The sequence below is a fragment of the Melospiza melodia genome, chromosome 30, assembly GCF_035770615.1.
Source record: "Melospiza melodia melodia isolate bMelMel2 chromosome 30, bMelMel2.pri, whole genome shotgun sequence".
NCBI classification, from domain to species: Eukaryota; Metazoa; Chordata; class Aves; order Passeriformes; family Passerellidae; genus Melospiza; species Melospiza melodia.
In genome coordinates this window covers 402344-418115 of record NC_086223.1, presented here as the reverse complement: position 1 = coordinate 418115, position 15772 = coordinate 402344, and the positions used below count along the sequence as shown (strand labels likewise).

Below are 15772 nucleotides of genomic sequence, written 5' to 3'. Positions count from 1 at the left end.
AAATTTTAGATTTATAATCCTGATTTTAATTTTTTTTTTAATATTGTTTTTGAATAATTTTTTTTTTAATGGTTTCTTTACCTTGCTGCCTTTCCTCCAGCGATGAGTGCCCATCAGGTAGAGCAGGCCGCGGAGGGAAGGTGAGCCCTGAGCCAGGTTAGAGCTTTGCAGAAGGTTCTGGAGCAGGTTCTGGAGCAGGTTCTGGAGCAGGTTCTGGGCTCGTTCTGGCCTCCAGCTGCAGAGGAGAGCCCTGGGCCTGCACTCCCGTGGGTAAGTGACCCCCAGTTCCTTCCCTTGTCTGCAGTGCGGGGCTGGGAGGGACCCACGGATGGAATCGGGGAGCTGAGGGCTGCAGGAGGAGGAGGAGGAGGAGGAAGATGGTGGTGGTGGTTCCTGGAGGAGAAGGATTGGGAGTTATTGGTGGAGGAAGAGGAGGGTTCTTGGATGAGGATGGTGGTTCTGGAGGAGAAGGATGGTGGCTCCTGGAGGAGGAGGATGGTGGCTCCTGGAGGAGGAAGAGGAAGGTTCCTGGAGGAGGAGGATGGTGGTTCCTGGAGGAGGAGGATGGTGGCTCCTGGAGGAGGAAGAGGAAGGTTCCTGGAGGAGGAGGATGGTGGCTCCTGGAGGAGGAAGAGGAAGGTTCCTGGAGGAGGAAGGTTCTTGGAGGGTGAGGAGGGGAATGGTTCTTGGATGAAGATGATGGCTCCTGGAGGAAAGGCCTTGGAGGATGACGATGGTTCTTGAGAACGATGATGGTTCCTGGATGAGGATGGTGGCTCCTGGAGGAGGAAGAGGAGGAAGGTTCTTTGAGGACGAGGAGGGGGAATGGTTCTTGGATGAAGATGATGGCTCCTGGAGGAGGGGTCTTGGAGGATGATGATGATGGTTCTTGGGAAGGAGGAAGGTTCCTGGAGGAGGAAGGTGATGGTGGTTCCTGGAGGAAGAGGATTGGGGGTTATTGGAGGAGGAAGAGGAGGATCCTTGGACAAGGAGGAGGAAGGTTCCTAGAGGAGGAAGATGGTGGTCCTCGGAGGATGATGATGGTTCCTGGATGAGGATGGTGGTTCCTGGAGGAGGACGAATGTTCTTGGAGAAGGATGGTTCTGGAGGAGGATGATGGTTCCTGGAGGAAGATGATGGTTCCTGGAGGAGCACGGTGTCTCCTGGAGGAAGAGGATGGAAGCTGAGGCTGGATCCCAGGAGGAGCAGTGGATCCCTTCCCCATGAGCTCCATCCCAGGGAATCCCTGGGGGATTTTGTGCCAGCTGGGATCCCACCCTAACCCTGGCCCTGAGGAACGTCGGGGATCAGCACCCAGGAGGAGAGCGGGGAGCACCTTGGGCCCAGTGTGGATCCAGTGTGGAGTCACTGTGGAGTCACTGCGGAGCTCGTGTGGAGGTTTCTGCTCCTTCTTCTCCTTTTCCTTCCCCTTTTCCTTTTTCCTCCTTCTCCTTTCTTCTCCTTTTTCTTTCTTCTCTTCTCCTCCATCCCTGCAGGGCTGGAACAGCTCCCTCCCATCCAAGCTGGGCCTGGAGCTGCAGTGATGGCAGAAAATCCCCAAATTCCTACAAAAATTCCACCCCAAATCCCCAATAAAACCCCTGGAGCCGAGGCTGGTACAGTGAATAAGCCGTTTTTATTTTTTTGTCCTGTGCTCACAACAATCTCTCTTCTCTCCCTGACAGGTCACAGATCATTCAAATCAAAACAAGTTTCTAAGAGGAAACAAAAAGAAATAATTTACCCACACGCACAGGGCTCTCTCTCCATCCCAACCTCCCCACATCCCAACTTGTGCTTCATTCCCGGGGGGCCGGAGGGGCTCGGGGCCCCCATCCAGCCCATCCCAGCTCCAAGCATTCCCAAAAAACCATGAAAACATTCCCACAAACCCACACACATCTTGCCAGCGGGCCTTCCCTGCTGCTCTCCCAGGTGGAAGCGCCACCCTGGGATCCTGCCTGGATCCCGTGCACAGGACTGGCTCGGAAAAGCCGTTTATTTTCATTTTATTCATTTTATTTATTTTTTTTAAGCTTTTTTTTTCCTTTTTTTTTTTTTTTTTAATTTCTATTTTTTTTTCTGGTTGCTGGTAAAGTCAGAACACTCCCAGCTGTGCTATATGGAAATACAGCTCTAGGATGGTCTCCGAGGTGTGGAGACCTGACAGTGATCAAGGCACTACCCCCACCCCCCTCCTGAAAAACAAAGGAAGTCAGACCAACACCTCTAGGGACAGAAGAGAATCCTATAATGTGATCACACGGTTACACGGAATCTTTATGGCAAAGAGAACATTGAGCAGCTTTGAACGTTTGGGCTTCTCCCTTTTTTTTTTTTTTTTTGGCTTTTTTTTCTTTTTTTTTTTTTTGTAATTTTTTTTTTTGGTTTTTTGTTTGTTTGTTTGTTTGTTTTTTTACTCAACACAAGCACTTCTAGACCCTAAAAGGGGGAGGAAAAAGTCAAGGCTGGAACCCCCAGAAAACCCAAGCGTGGTTGTGGGACGGGGACCTGCAGCTGTTGGGTGCTCGAGGTGAGGCCCCAAGGCCGGGGCTGAGGTTGGGATCGGGGTCCCAGCGCTCCCCTTGTGCTGTTCCTGACCCAAAATTCCTTCCCGGGAGAAGCAGGCGGGGCCGGGTGCTCGGCAAGGGATCCTGCAGCCCCCTCCTCCCTGCCTTCCCCTTCCTCCCACGATGGATTCCTTGCCCTTTCCCCAGGCAGGAAAGGGTTAACGGGAGTTGCCCCCGGCTCTGCTCCTCCTCGGGCTGGAAAGGGTTAATGGAAGTCACGCCACTTTTTGTGTCTCTCCACGTGTGCCCTGGTCTGATCTCCGTCGAGGAAGGAGAAATCTGGAATATCTCACACACACCGATGGCAAAAACGGGCTCGGGATGAAAGGAAAAAAGGGAGAAAAAAAAACAAAAAATAACCAAAAGAAAAAGGGAAAAAAAAAATTAAAAACAACCAACTACCTGAAATCACAGAACTTTGGAAGTTCAGAAAAACGTCTCTCCTATAACTTGGTTTGAAGTCCATTCGCTTAAATCTCTTTTTTTTTCTTGTTTTTTGTTTTTTTTTTTTTTCTCTTACTTAAAGCCAGTTCCTAACAGTAGTTTGTATTTTTTTTTTTTTTTTTGTGGGATTTTTTTTTTTGTGGTTTTTTTTTTGTTTTATCCACCTCGTGCCAACCTCCCCAGCAGCGATGCCAGCTCGTCCCTGCTCTCCCAGCACCCGGGGGTGGCCGGTGGCAGCTGGGCTCGGGCTGGGCCCCGTCCCGCGCTCGGGGACGGCCGCTCGCTCCCGCAGAGTCCCCGGCGCCGCCGGCGCCGCGCGCGGCCCCAGGAGACAGGATCGGATAAGAAGGCATCAAAGTTCCCTCCGCAAGCACCTCCAGGCTCGGCCCTCGTCCCAGCTCTCCCTTCCGCCGCCGCCTTCACTTCCTCCTGTCCTTCTGCTTGCGCTCCGGGCGGCGCGGCTGCGGCTCGGCGGGCGCGGGCGCGCGCGGGATCAGCAGCACGCTGCCGTCGCTGCCGTACTGCAGCGCGTAGCGGCTGGGCGAGTAGGGCCGGCCCTGCTCGTCCCGCAGCCGCCCGAACACCTCCTGGTACAGGCTCTGCACCTTCTGCTTCATCTGCCGGATGGACTTGAGGAACTCCACCTTCTCCCTGAGCAGTTTGGACTTGTCGCGCTGCAGCTCCTCCACGTCGCGCTCCAGGTTGAGGATGGTGTCCAGCTTCCTCTTGCGGCAGTTCTGCGCCGCCATCTTGTTCTTGCCGCGCCGGCGGATGTCGCGGATGAGGCTGAGCTGGGCCTCGCTCAGCTGGTACTTGGACAGGAGCTCGTTGAACTCCTCCACGGGCAGGTTGATGATCTTGTCGTTGGTGAAGGGGATCTTCATGGCCCGGGCGCGGTGCTCGTCGCGGCTCAGCTGCTTGTCCAGCAGCTCCGACGGTTTCTCCTTGCCGCTCTTCTTGCCGGCGCCGGGCGCTTTGGGCTCCTCGGGGTCCAGGGCACCCGGGGCCATGTTGTAGGTGTGGTTGTGGCCCACGTGCTCCAGGTAAGGCAGGTAGTGGAGCTGCGCCGGGTCCTGGTAGCTCATGCGGCAGAACTTGCTGTACTCTGGCTGGTAGCCAACCGCCCCTTCCGCTTCCTCAAAGTCCACGTTCTCCGAGTCCGAGCTGTAGCCCACGGCGCCTTCCTCGGAAAACGAGGAGGAGGAGGAGGACGAAGAGGAAGAGGACGACGAGGACGAGGCTTCGGAGCTGCTCAGGGACGCGGGGCTGTGGCCGGAATCCAGGGAAAGACCTGAGTCGGAATCGAACTCCTCCTCCAGCTGCGAGGCCTGCACGGGGTTGAAGCCCTCCTCGATGGCCAAGTCCATCAGGCTGATCTCATCCAGCATGGCCTCGTCCAGCAGCCCCCCCAGCGGGTCGGGCAGCTCGGGCCCGGCCGTCTCGTTGGCCGTGCCGTTCATCTGGGGCGGGAAGAAGATCCCGCTCAGGTTGGTGGAGCCGAAGGTGCTGTTGAGGCCGGTGGAGTTGTCGGGCGCCAGCTGCAGCAGGGCCGAGCCGCCCGCCATGGAGGGGCTCTCCATGTCCGAGCTGAAGAGGGAGAAGTCCTGGGAGCAGCTGCCCAGCGAGGCCTGATGCAGGCTGACGTTCTGGTTGATGGGCGTGCCGGGGGCCAGGCTGTAGTTGGACGCCAGCAGGTCCCCGCCCGTGCCGCCGTAGAGGCTCTCGGCGCTCGTGCTGTTCACCTCCATGGCCTGCAAGAGACAGGCGCAGCTCAGTGGAGGAGCCCCGGGGCCAAGGACGCTGCCAGGTCCCACCCAGGAGCTCCCAGGTGGCACGGGGATGGCACAGTGTCACCGTCAGGGCCTAAATTCACACCTGGAGGGACGAGGCCCTTCCCACCCTCGTGGAGCTCACCTGCATCTCCATGATGGACATCAGGTCCTGCCACTGCTGCTCCAGGTCGAAGGGCGACTCGGTCTCGGCCAGCAGAGGGGACAGCAGGCCGGGGGCGCCGCCCGGGGCCCGGCTCTGCCCGGGCACGGCCTCGCTCAGGGCCGAGACATCCGCAGCTGGGAACTGAGCACGCAGGCAGTCAGGGCTGGCACCGCGGGCACGCGCGGGGATGAGCGGGGATGGACACTCAGGGACGCTCAGGGATGGATGTTCAGGGATGCTCAGGGATGGATGTTCAGGGATGCTCAGGGACATTCAGGGATGCTCAGGGATGGATGTTCAGGGATGCTCAGGGATGTTCAAGGATGGATGTTCAGGGATGCTCAGGGATGTTCAAGGATGGATGCTCAGGGATGCTCAGGGATGTTCAAGGATGGATGCTCAGGGATGGATGCTGAGGGATGCAGCCCCCCCCCCAGCCCAGGGCCCTTCCCGCCCGCTTTCCCGTGAACTGATGAGGAGCAAAGCCAGGAGGTTTTAATTAACCACAGCCCCCCCTCCCCGCGTGGTTTCTCAGGGTGCCTGGAGCCTCCTGGAGCAGCCAAACCCAATTTGCTGCTGCGGGAGAAGCACAGGAGGCACCAAAACCCCAGTGAGCGAGGCAGGGAGAGCCTGGGGATCCACCCCGCGGGCTCACCTCGGAATTGTCCCCGAAGGGGAAGGTGGCCTCCAGCAGCCTAAGGCACTCCTCCAGGGACAGGGCTGTCTGATCCTCCGCTCCGGGCACCTGGGGGACAGCAAACACAGGCCATGGCAGCCACGGGCTGCGGGAGCTGCTGCTGAGGGGGAACCAGCTCCCTTCCAGCAGGGCTGGATCGCAGCGCATCCAAAAAGAGCCAGAGCCCCACCCAGTGCTCCTGTGCTGGCTCCATCCTCCCGCTCGCTCGCTCGGGGCTACGGGAGAGCGCCAACCAGCGCCGCCGCTCCCGGCCAGCCTGCTGTCCCTGCCGTCCCTGCTGTGCCTGGTGTCCCCTGATATCCCTGATGTCCCTGCTTTCATTGCTGTCCCCTCCGGCCACACAGGCCAGGGGGACACGGCCCTGCCCAAATCTCCTGCTGCCCTCCTGGGCAAGCCCTGCTGCCGCCCTGCCGCTGGAGCAGCCCCGCACAGGCGCCGGCAGAGCCGCAGGGCCCCGGGAGCGCAGCCCCAGCCCGGCCGGCCCCGGGCGTTACCTGCGCAGGGAAACTCTCCCCGGTCTCTCCATCAACTAGCGGGATTCTATCCAAGACCTCATCCCCTGCACTCCTCCAGCTGTCCCCGCGCTCCCTCCCATCGCTCAGCTCTTTGTCCACTTCGCTCTCTTTCTGACGGTGGCTGTAGTCAAAAATCTCTCGCCCAGCGCCGAGATCAATATCCTGTCTCCACAGGATGTCAATCAAATCGATGTCCTGCAAGACAGACCACATTTCCTTCAGCGCCCTGGCCTGCCCCGGGGGGTCCCCGCCCAGCGGCCCCTCCCCAGGGCCCCCCGCCCGCCCGGCCCGCAGCCCACCCGCCGGGCTCCCCTCGGCCGCCGCCGGGGCTCGGGAGCCGGGCGGGCCCGGGAGCGGCTCTGCGGGCTCCGCATGGCCGGCGCTGCCCTGCCCGCCGCCCATGGCCGCCCGCCCGCCGCCGGGGGAGGCGGCGGGGGCCGCCCGGGCCCGCGTCGCGGCGGTGGCTGCGCCGTGCCCGCCTTGCATCAGCCCGTGGTGCCATCCCGGCCATTTGCATAAGGGGTGGGGTGGCAGGAAAATCCCCGCATTCCCACCCACCTGATGCAACTTGAGCCGCCGCCGCTCCGCCGGGCCCCGGCCCGCTCCCCGCCGGCACCGGGCTGCCCGCGGCCCCCCCCGCAGCCCCCCGCTCCTCGGGGCGGCCCCGGTACCTTTCTCATGTCCCCAGCTGCCGCCCGGGCCGCGGCGCACGCCGATCATGGTCCCCGGGGGAGGAAGAGGAGGAGGCGGCGGCGGCGGGGCGGGCTGGCCGGGGCGCGGCGCCGCGCACGCATCGCCGGCCGGGGCGGCGGCGGCAGCGGCGGGGGGAGCCGCGCTCCGCTCCGCCCCACCGGCCACAGGTGCCCGCGCGGCCCCGCTGCGGCGGCAGCGGCCGCCCCCGCCCCCGGTGCGGAGGATGCTGCTGTGGCTGCGGCGGCGGCCCCGGGCGGGCGGCGGGGCCGGGAGGGGCTCGGCGGGGCCGGGAGGGGCTCGGGAGGGACCGGGAGGGGCTCGGCGGGGCCGCCCCCCCCCCACCCTCCCCCCGCCGTTCCCGGCTGCGGCGGCCGCCAAGCCCCGCCCCCTCCGCCAGGCCACGCCCCCTCCCTGCCGGGATGCGGCGCTCCCGGACCACGCCTCCTCCGCCGATGGCCCCGCCCCGCCCCGGGCGGTGGCCGCGACCAATCAGCGCTAACGGGGGCCGCCGCCCTGACCAATCGGCGCCGGCGGGGGCCGCCCGCTCAGCCAATCAGCGCCCGCGGGGCGCCCACCGGGCCGCGCCCCCGCCCTGGCGCAGCGAGGCCGCTCCCCCCCCCCCCCCGGCCCCGCCCGCGCCGCACCGGGAATGGGGAATGGGAATGGGGGCGGGGAACGCCGGGACCCCCGGCCCGGAGCCCGCACTGCCCGGGGTCACCTTGGCCCGGCCCCGGGACAGCCCGGCCCGCACGGCGCGACCCCCGCCCCTCCTGCCCCGGGGCTCCTCGGCCCGGGCACGCCCGGCCCCGGTAACCGCGGCCAAGTGTAAGGAGATCCCCCGGGCGGGCGGGGCGGGGGGGACGGCGCGGAGCCCCCGCAGCTCATCACATGCCCCACGTATTTTTATCCTCGTGTTGTAGAAACGGCCCCGGGCACGGCGCCTCCGCCGCCCTCCCCACCCCCAATGCTGCAGAGGGAAGCGCCGGGATTTAATCCCAGCTTTGTCTTTAGCCCCGGCTCAAAACGGGCATTTTTTTATCCGTGGGATAAAAATCAGGAGGATTTCATAATTCCCCTCCCGCCCCGCCCGCTCTCCGGGTGCTGCAACGCCCAAAAAGGAAAAAAAAAAAAAAAAAAAAAAAAAAAGAGAAAAAAAAAAATCCCGCACAGCATTCCCGGAGCGAGCTCCAGCTCTTCCCAAAATTATTTATATCGCCCGTGTTCCCCCGGCAAGGTCGCGCCCGGCCCGCGCACAACCCAGCAAAAGTCATGGAAAAATTTCCAATTTCCAGGCCGGGCCCCGGAGCCATCCGCAGCCCGGGGCCCGCCCGGGGATACCGGGAATACCCCGGGGGGAAAACCCAAAAGCCGCGGCTGCCCCGGGGGAGCCGGGCCGGGGAATCGCCCCCCGGAACTGCCCCGCAACGGAACCGGGGGCGGAGGGCGCGGGAGGGCCCGGGAGGGACGCGGGAGCCAGACGGGATCGCCCGGGGCCGCCGCCGCTCCCGGCCCGCAGCGCTCGGGAACCGCGGAAAACGGAGCCGGGCATGGGGGGAATCCGGGATCGGGGGGGAAATGATGGAAAACAAAGCCGGGAGGGACAGGGATGGGGGGAAACTGGGACTGGGGGGGAATCATGGAGAACAGCCTTGAGAGAGATGGGGATGGAGGAAAAGCCGGGATCGGGGGGAAATCAAGGAAAGCAGAGCCCTGAGGATGAGCAGAGATCATGTCCGGCACGGTTTTGGGGGAAATAACGGGAAACAGAGCCTTGAGAACACGCAGGGATGCGGGAAAAGCAGGGATCGGGGGGAAATCGAGGAAAGCAGAGCGCCGAGGATGAGCAGGGATGCGGGAAGGGCCGGGATCTCCCCACCCACCCCTCCCTGACTCCCAGCCCGGGTTCCACTCCCAGCACGGCCAGGCCCCTGGAGGCCTCTGCAAACGGCAGCTCCGGCTTCTGTGTGCCCAAATTGCCCAAAATCTGCCCCTGCCTTCCCTGCCGAGAGCTCCTCGGGGCCAGGAATCCCCAGCTGGGGAAGGGCGGCGGAGCCTCCCAGGAGTGACCTTGCCCAAGGATCCGCCCGGTGCCATTATTCCCGAGGCCGGGAATGGCCTCCCGAGGAATGCCCGGGAGCAGCACAGGGGGATGCTCGGCCTCGCGTCCCTCTGGCACCTCCAGGGTCGCTGCTGCCGGCCCAGAGCGGGGTTTGCCCCCGGGGAACGGGCAGGGAAATCGGGATGACAGTGCCGGGGCCGGCTCCATCGCTTCTGCAGCGCTCCCCTCACGGCTGCTCCCACAGCCCGACCCCCATCCCGATCCCAATCCCGATCCCAATCCCTGCTGCAGCCCGTGCCAGCGGCTGCCCGTGCCCGGCTGGGAGGGCAGAGCCCTGCTGGAAGGACCTGGGGACATGGATCACCACTGACATCCCCATTCCATAGACCTGAAAGGACCCAAGGCCATGGAACCACCCCTGACACCTCAATTCCATAGACCTGGGGACATGGAACCCCACTGAGACCCCCATTTCACAGCCCTGGAAGGACCCAAGGCCACGGATCACCACTGACACCTCAATTCCATAGACCCGAAAGGACCCAAGGCCATGGAACCACCCCTGACACCCCAATTCCATAGACCTGAAAGGACCCAAGGCCATGGAACCACCCCTGACACCCCAATTCCCTGACCCTGGCAGGACCCAAGGCCGTGGATCAGCACTGACAGCCCCATTCCACAATCCTGGCAGGACCCAAGGCCGTGGATCCGCACTGACAGCCCCATTCCACAATCCTGGCAGGACCCGTGGATCAGCTCCCATGGAAGCCGGGCTGTGCCGTGACCGAGGCAGCCCTGCCACAACCACGGCAGCAGCTCCCGGGGCCTGGAATCGCATCCCAGCCCTCCCAAAGGTCAGGGAGAGCAAGAAAACCAAACCCAGCCCAGCCCAGCTCTGCCCACACGGATGGGGAGGGAAACTGAGCAAGGAAAGGAATCCTGGGGAGGAAAAGTGAGCGAGGAACTGAATTTTGGGGAAGAAAACTGAGTGAGGAACAGGCTCCTGGGGCGAAAATTGAGTGAAGAATGGAATCCTGGGGAGGAAAACCGAGTGAGGAAATGAATGTTGGGAAGGAATACTGAATGTGGAACTGAATTTCAGGGAAGAAAACTGGGTGAGAAAAGGAATTCTGGGGAGGAAAACTGAGTGAGGAAAGGAATTCTGGGGAGGGAAAGCGAGCAAGGAACTGGATTTTAGGGTGGGAAACTGAGGGAGGAACTGAATTTTGGGGAAGAAAACTGAGGGAGGAACTGAATTCTGGGGACGAAAACTGAGTGAGAAAATGAATTCTGGGGAGGTAAACTGAGGGAGGAACTGAATTCTGGGGAAGAACACGGAGGAGGGAGGAGCAGGCTCCCGGGGAGGAACACGGCGGGAGGAGGAGCAGGCTCCTGGCCAGGCTCCAGCCCAGCAACCCAACACCTGCTCCACACCTGGGCCAGGCTCTTTCCCAACAGCCCTGTTTATTCCCCAGCCGGGCCGCTCGCTTTCCCAATCGCCAGGGTCACGAGGGGCCCTGGCTCCTTCCCCCTCCTTTCACTGCCGCTCTGCAGCCAGAGCGGAGCCGACAAAAAGGGAAAATCACCCCGGGAGCGCTGAAACCCGGCCCAGCTCCCGGATTGCGCCATCCCCGGGCGCCAAACGCGCCAACACCACCCAAACCCACCCCAAACCGGCCCCAAACCCGCCGTTCCCTACCTCCTTGGTGAGGTCCCCGTTGGCGGGCGCCGCCACGGCTCCCAGGTCCTCCAGCTCGTCCCCAAAGCCCTGCTCGGCCCCGGCGTCGCGGTCGGCGCCGCCGCCGCCGTCCTGGGGCGCCTCGGGCTCGCGGTGCACCAGCCAGGCGCTGAGCTCGGTGCTGGGCACCCGCAGCCGGTCCAGGGCGCGCACCTGGCTCAGCAGGCGGCGCGCCGAGAAGAAGGAGTCGAGCTCGACGCTCTTGGGGTGGACGCCATAGCCGTGCAGCGTGTTCTGCAGCTGGTGGAACTGGGTCTGCGCGTACGCCGAGCTGGGGCCCAGGATGATCTCGCGCAGCGGCGGCAGCTGCGAGCTCAGGTAGCTGTCCACGTCCACGCGCACCCCGACCAGGCTCAGCAGGATGGTGAACTGGATCAGCCCCTCCGTGAAGTACTTCTTCAGGGAGAGCATCTCTGCGGCGGGGAAAGTGAGGAAAAAAATAAATAAAAGTTAAAACCAAACAAGGGTTGAGGGTGGGGATGGACATTTCTTCAGGGAGAGCATCTCTGGGGCGGGAAAAATTAAAACATAAATAAATAAAAGTTAAAACCAAACAAGGGTTGAGGGTGGGGATGGACATTTCTTCAGGGAGAGCATCTCTGGGGCAGGGAAAATTAAAAATAAATAAATAAAAGTTAAAAACAAACAAGGGTTGAGGTTGGGGATGGGCAGCGAGGAGCTATTTCTTCAGGGAGAGCATCTCTGGTGCGGGGAAAATTTAAATTAAATAAATAATAACTAAAAACAAACAAGGGTTGAGGTTGGGGATGGACAGCGAGGAGCTGGCAGAGGGCGAAGCCTCCACACACAACACCCAACAGGTTGGGTGGGTTTGGCTCTGCTCTGCCCCACTTTCAAACAATCATTTCTGCCCTTCAGGGCAGAGCTGAAAGCCAGGAGGAAAGTTTAAAGAACGCTCAGAAGGTTTTTAGTTTGGTTTTGCTCTGAAAAGGCAGGAAATTGGTGCGTGCAGAACCGGAGAAAACCAAAGTTCAAAGCCGGGAACTCTCGCCGGCAGCTCCACCCTCGCCTTCCCTTTCGTTTTTATCCCGCGGAATTCCGCGATCCGTGTGACTTACTGTCCGAAAACTCCTCATGCAGCGCCGCTGTGTGTGCCCCCGCAGCTGCCCCGCTCCGGACCGGGCTCTGCTCCCTCCTCCTGCCTCTCCTTCCTCTCCTCTCCTCCTCCTCCTCCGCAGGAGCCTCTTATGAGTCAAAGGTCCCGAGCATGGGAAGGTCCAAAGACTCCAACGCTGGCGGCTGCGATTTCATCAGCAGCTGCAATGTAACCAGAGAGCAAACGCGGTGGCACCGGGGCTCCACCCTGCCGGCACCGCGCCTTCCCCCGCCGCTCCCGGGGGTTTCACCGCGATCGCGCTCCCGCCGCCCCGGCCGCGTTACCTCCGGCCGCAGCCCCGGCCCGCGCTATTCTTAGGCCGGCGCGTCAGCTTCCCGCGGCCCGGAGGAATCCGGTTCCCCGTCCCTGCTCGGCGCGGCTCCGGCCGGGCCGGGGCTGTTCCATGGAGCACCGGCCCCGCTCCCGGGCCCGCCCCGCGCCGCCCCCAGCGCGCCGGGGCGGCTCCCGCGGAGCGGAGCGCTGGGCCGGGGATCCCGAGCGTGGGGGGTGCCCGGTTTCGGGGGGGTTTCCCGGTTTTTGGGGGGGATTCCCGGTTTTGGGGGTCGCCGTGGGCCCCACGTGCGCTCCCCGTTCCCGGGGCCCTTTAAGGCCCCACGTGACCTCACCCCCCCTCCGGCGCGGCCACGTGACCCCGCCCCACCCGCGCGCGCGCTCCCGCGGCCTCGCCGTCCCCCTCGGCGCCGCCCGCCCCGCCCCGCCCCACGCGCGCCGCCGCCGCCGCCGCCGCCACCCGCACGCCGCCACCGCCTCCCCGCACCCTCCGCCGCCACAGATTCCGCCCCCGTCGGTACCCGCCGGGCTCCGCCGCCGCTCCAGCCCCGCCGCCGCCGCCGCTCCCGTTCCCCGCCCCGGCCCAACCGCCCCCCCCGCCCGCCTCGCGCGGCGCCGCCGCCAATCACCGCCAGCCGAGGGCAGGCGGGAGCGAGGCTCGGGCCAATGGGAAGCGGGCGGCGGAGAGTTCCTCCCGCCTCCCCCGCGCCGCTTTGATTGCCAAGCGAGCTGACCAATGGATATACGAGGAGGCGCGGGCGGCCCTCGCGCTCGGCGCTGCCAAGCCAATGGGAAATGAGAAACTGACAAGAGGAGCTGTCCCCGCTCTGTGATTGATTGACAGCATACCCACCCAATGGCGCGCAAAACCCTTACTGAGTGACAGCGGCAGAAACCAATGAGAGGACGCGCGGGATTCGCGCGCTTGAGTGGCAGCGGCGCGCACCAATGGCTGCGGGGCGGAGGCACCGCCCCTTCAGCGCCCCGCAGCGGTTGCCACGGCAACGGGCGGCCCGGGCCCTGAGCGGGGCGAGGCCGCCATGGCGGGGCCTGAGGGGGCCGCACCCCCGGCGGGGTCCGCACCGCGCCCGGAGCCGCTCCCGAGGCCGCTCCTCAGCCTTGTTCCCCTCGGGAGCGCCCCCAGGCCTCGGGCATGCAGGGACATCTGGGGGTCACAGCCCCGGTGTTAGTGACTGCTGGGTGTCAGCAGGCGAGGGCCAGGCTGAGGCCCTTCCCAACCACCTCGGCTGCCCAAAAATCTGCTCCGGGCCGGGATCTGTGTGAAAAAAGGTGGAAAAGTGCCGCTGGCATCACGCCCTGGCCCTCCCTTTCCCTTCCAGGGTCATCAACCCCTAAGCCAGCGTGAAACCCCGTAACCCAATTAAACATCAGCCGCGGGGCAGGGTTCAGAGCCGGAGCGGGTCACTCACCCCTGCCTGCATGGATCCGTGTGGGATTCCTGCCCTTCCCACATCGATCCGTGTGGGATTCCTGCCCATCCCTGCTCCCTGTGGGATTTCTGCCCGTTCTACCCCTTCCCCATGGATCTGTGTGGGATTCCTGCCTGTTCTCCCCTTCCCACATGGATCTGTGTGGGATTCCTGCCCTTCCCTGTTCCCTGTGGGATTCTTGCCCTTCCCACAGGGATTCCTGTGGGATTCCTGCCCATCCCTGCTCCATTTGGGATCCCTGACCCTTTTCCCCTTCCCACATGGATCTGTGTGGGATTCCTGCCCTTTTTCCCCTTCTCACACAGATCCCTGTGGGATCCCCGCCCATCCCTGTGCCCCGTTCCTGCCCAGACCGGTGCCAGCGGGGCAGGTGGGCGGCTGGGGCAGCACCACCCCGATCCCCATCCCGATCCTGCCATTCTTGCCCGTCCCAGCCACCCCTGCCCTGCCCCAGAAACCCGCCGGGACAGACAGCATGCCACAGACGCTGCTTCATCCCGGGGAAAAAACAAATAGCGTGGAAAAAGTGGTGTGGGATCCGACGGGGTGAGGCTGGCCGGGTTATCCCGGGGTTTCCAGGCTGTTTGTGCCCCCCCCAAACCTGCAGAGGCCCAGGGGTGAGCCCAGGGAGACAAGAGAAGGTGTTTGAGGGGCTGGAAGTGCCCGGATCCCGGAGATTTTGGGTCATGTCCTCCCCAAACCCTCCCTGGATTGGATTTTGGGGTGTTTTCCACCCTAAACCCCCCATAGGATGAGGATTTGGGGTTGTTGCCCACCCTAAACCCTCCCGGCTTTGGATTTTGGGGGTGTTGCCCACCCTAAATCCCCCTGGGTTGGATTTTGGGGGTGTTGCCCACCCTAAATCCCCCCGAAAGGGAACAGTGGGTGTCTGGCAGCCCCCCAAACCCCTCCCATGCCAGTTCCCAGCTGGGAACCCGAGCTGGGCTGAGCCTCTCCGGGTTATTTTTGGTGTCCCCAGGGCTATTTGGGGACAGCTGGCCCTGGCCCCGTGCCCGCCTCGTGCCACTGGAGGGGGGCACGGAGCCCCTTCCCCACTATTGCCCCTCCAGGGAAATGCCCCAGCCCCAAAAATAAAACGGAAAATCTTCCCAAACAAGAGAAAATTCGGGCGAGTGTCCAGAAAATGCCAGGCTGGGAAGGCTCAGGGAATGGGAACAGGGGCTGGGGTTATTTGGGACCCCCAAATCCGGGATGCCCCGAATCCAAGAGCCCCTTCCCCGTTGTTTCTCCTGCAGGAAAACGCTCCACCCCAAAATGAAAGCAAACAAGGGAGGGTTGGGGTGAGTCACTGGAACATTCCAGACTGGGAGCGCTCAGGGAACGGGAGCAGGGCTTGGGATTGCTTGGGATGGAGCCAGGAGCCCCTTCCCAGGCCCGGGCTCCGCCCCCAGCCTTGATTACACCCAGGGATTAATTAGGCACTAATGAAGTTTGTCCTTCCCAGCTGCATCCAGCCACAATTAAAGATTTTCCTGCCTAATCCAGTGTCGGGGTGGGGTTTTGGGATATTTATGGGGTTTTTTTGTTGAATGTTCTGGATATTCCTACAGACCCCCGCCCAGGCTTGGGACAACTACCCTAAGGGCACCCCACACTGGGGTCACCACCTTTTTGGGGACCCCCACCTCGGTTTTGCCTCATTTCCGGGTAACCCCAATCCTACAGAGCCCCCCAGGCTGGCACAGCCTGTGCCGGGCACATCACGCCCCCGTGGGACCCCAAAATCCATCCCTGGGACCCCAAAATCCGCCCCCGCTCCCCCCGAGGCGGCGGCCCCAGCGCGCCTCTTTCCCAATGCGCCTTGCGACACCGCGCCTCATTTGCATAGCACCGCCCATTACAGCACACATTATCCTTATAAGGAAAACAGCCACGCCCATCACGCAGTGACTCCGCCCATCGCGCCCCGCCCCGTGTCGCGCATCCGCTGTCCTGCAGCGCCACCTGCCGGCGGCTCTGCGGCTGCGCGCGGGGCCCCGCCCTGACCCCCCCAACCGGGACCGCCCCTCTGAGACCCCGCCCTGACCCCCCCAAACCGGGACCGCCCCTCTGAGACCCCGCCCTGACCCCCCCAAACCGGGACCGCCCCTCTGAGACCCCGCCCTGAGCTCCCCAAACCGGGACCGCCCCTCTGAGACCCCGCCCTGACCCCCCAAACCGGGACCGCCCCTCTGAGACCCCGCCCTGACCCCCCCAAACCGGGACCGCCCCTCTGAGACCCCGCCCTGACCCCCCAAA

At 63.2% G+C, this 15772-nt stretch overlaps 1 protein-coding gene across 4 annotated transcripts; it reads right to left on the bottom strand.

Annotated features, from left to right (window-relative positions):
* Nucleotides 1–1617: 1617 nt before the first annotated feature.
* On the bottom strand, nucleotides 1618–12634 carry NFE2L1 (NFE2 like bZIP transcription factor 1). Of its 4 annotated transcripts, none has more exons than XM_063179067.1 (7): nucleotides 12584–12634; nucleotides 11734–11932; nucleotides 10616–11067; nucleotides 6141–6356; nucleotides 5605–5694; nucleotides 4929–5090; nucleotides 1618–4765 (listed from the first exon to the last, which is right to left on the bottom strand). In XM_063179067.1, the coding sequence occupies exons 3-7, from the start codon at nucleotides 11063–11065 to the stop codon at nucleotides 3434–3436; spliced, it is 2250 nt and encodes a 749-aa protein (XP_063035137.1). In that variant the 5' UTR covers nucleotides 11066–11067; nucleotides 11734–11932; nucleotides 12584–12634; the 3' UTR covers nucleotides 1618–3433. The 4 variants fall into 4 exon arrangements, with proteins under 4 accessions (XP_063035137.1, XP_063035136.1, XP_063035138.1 ...); XM_063179066.1 differs by lacking the exon at nucleotides 12584–12634 and adding an exon at nucleotides 12056–12170; XM_063179068.1 differs by lacking the exons at nucleotides 6141–6356; nucleotides 12584–12634 and adding an exon at nucleotides 12056–12170.
* Between the last annotated feature and the right edge of the window lie 3138 nt (nucleotides 12635–15772).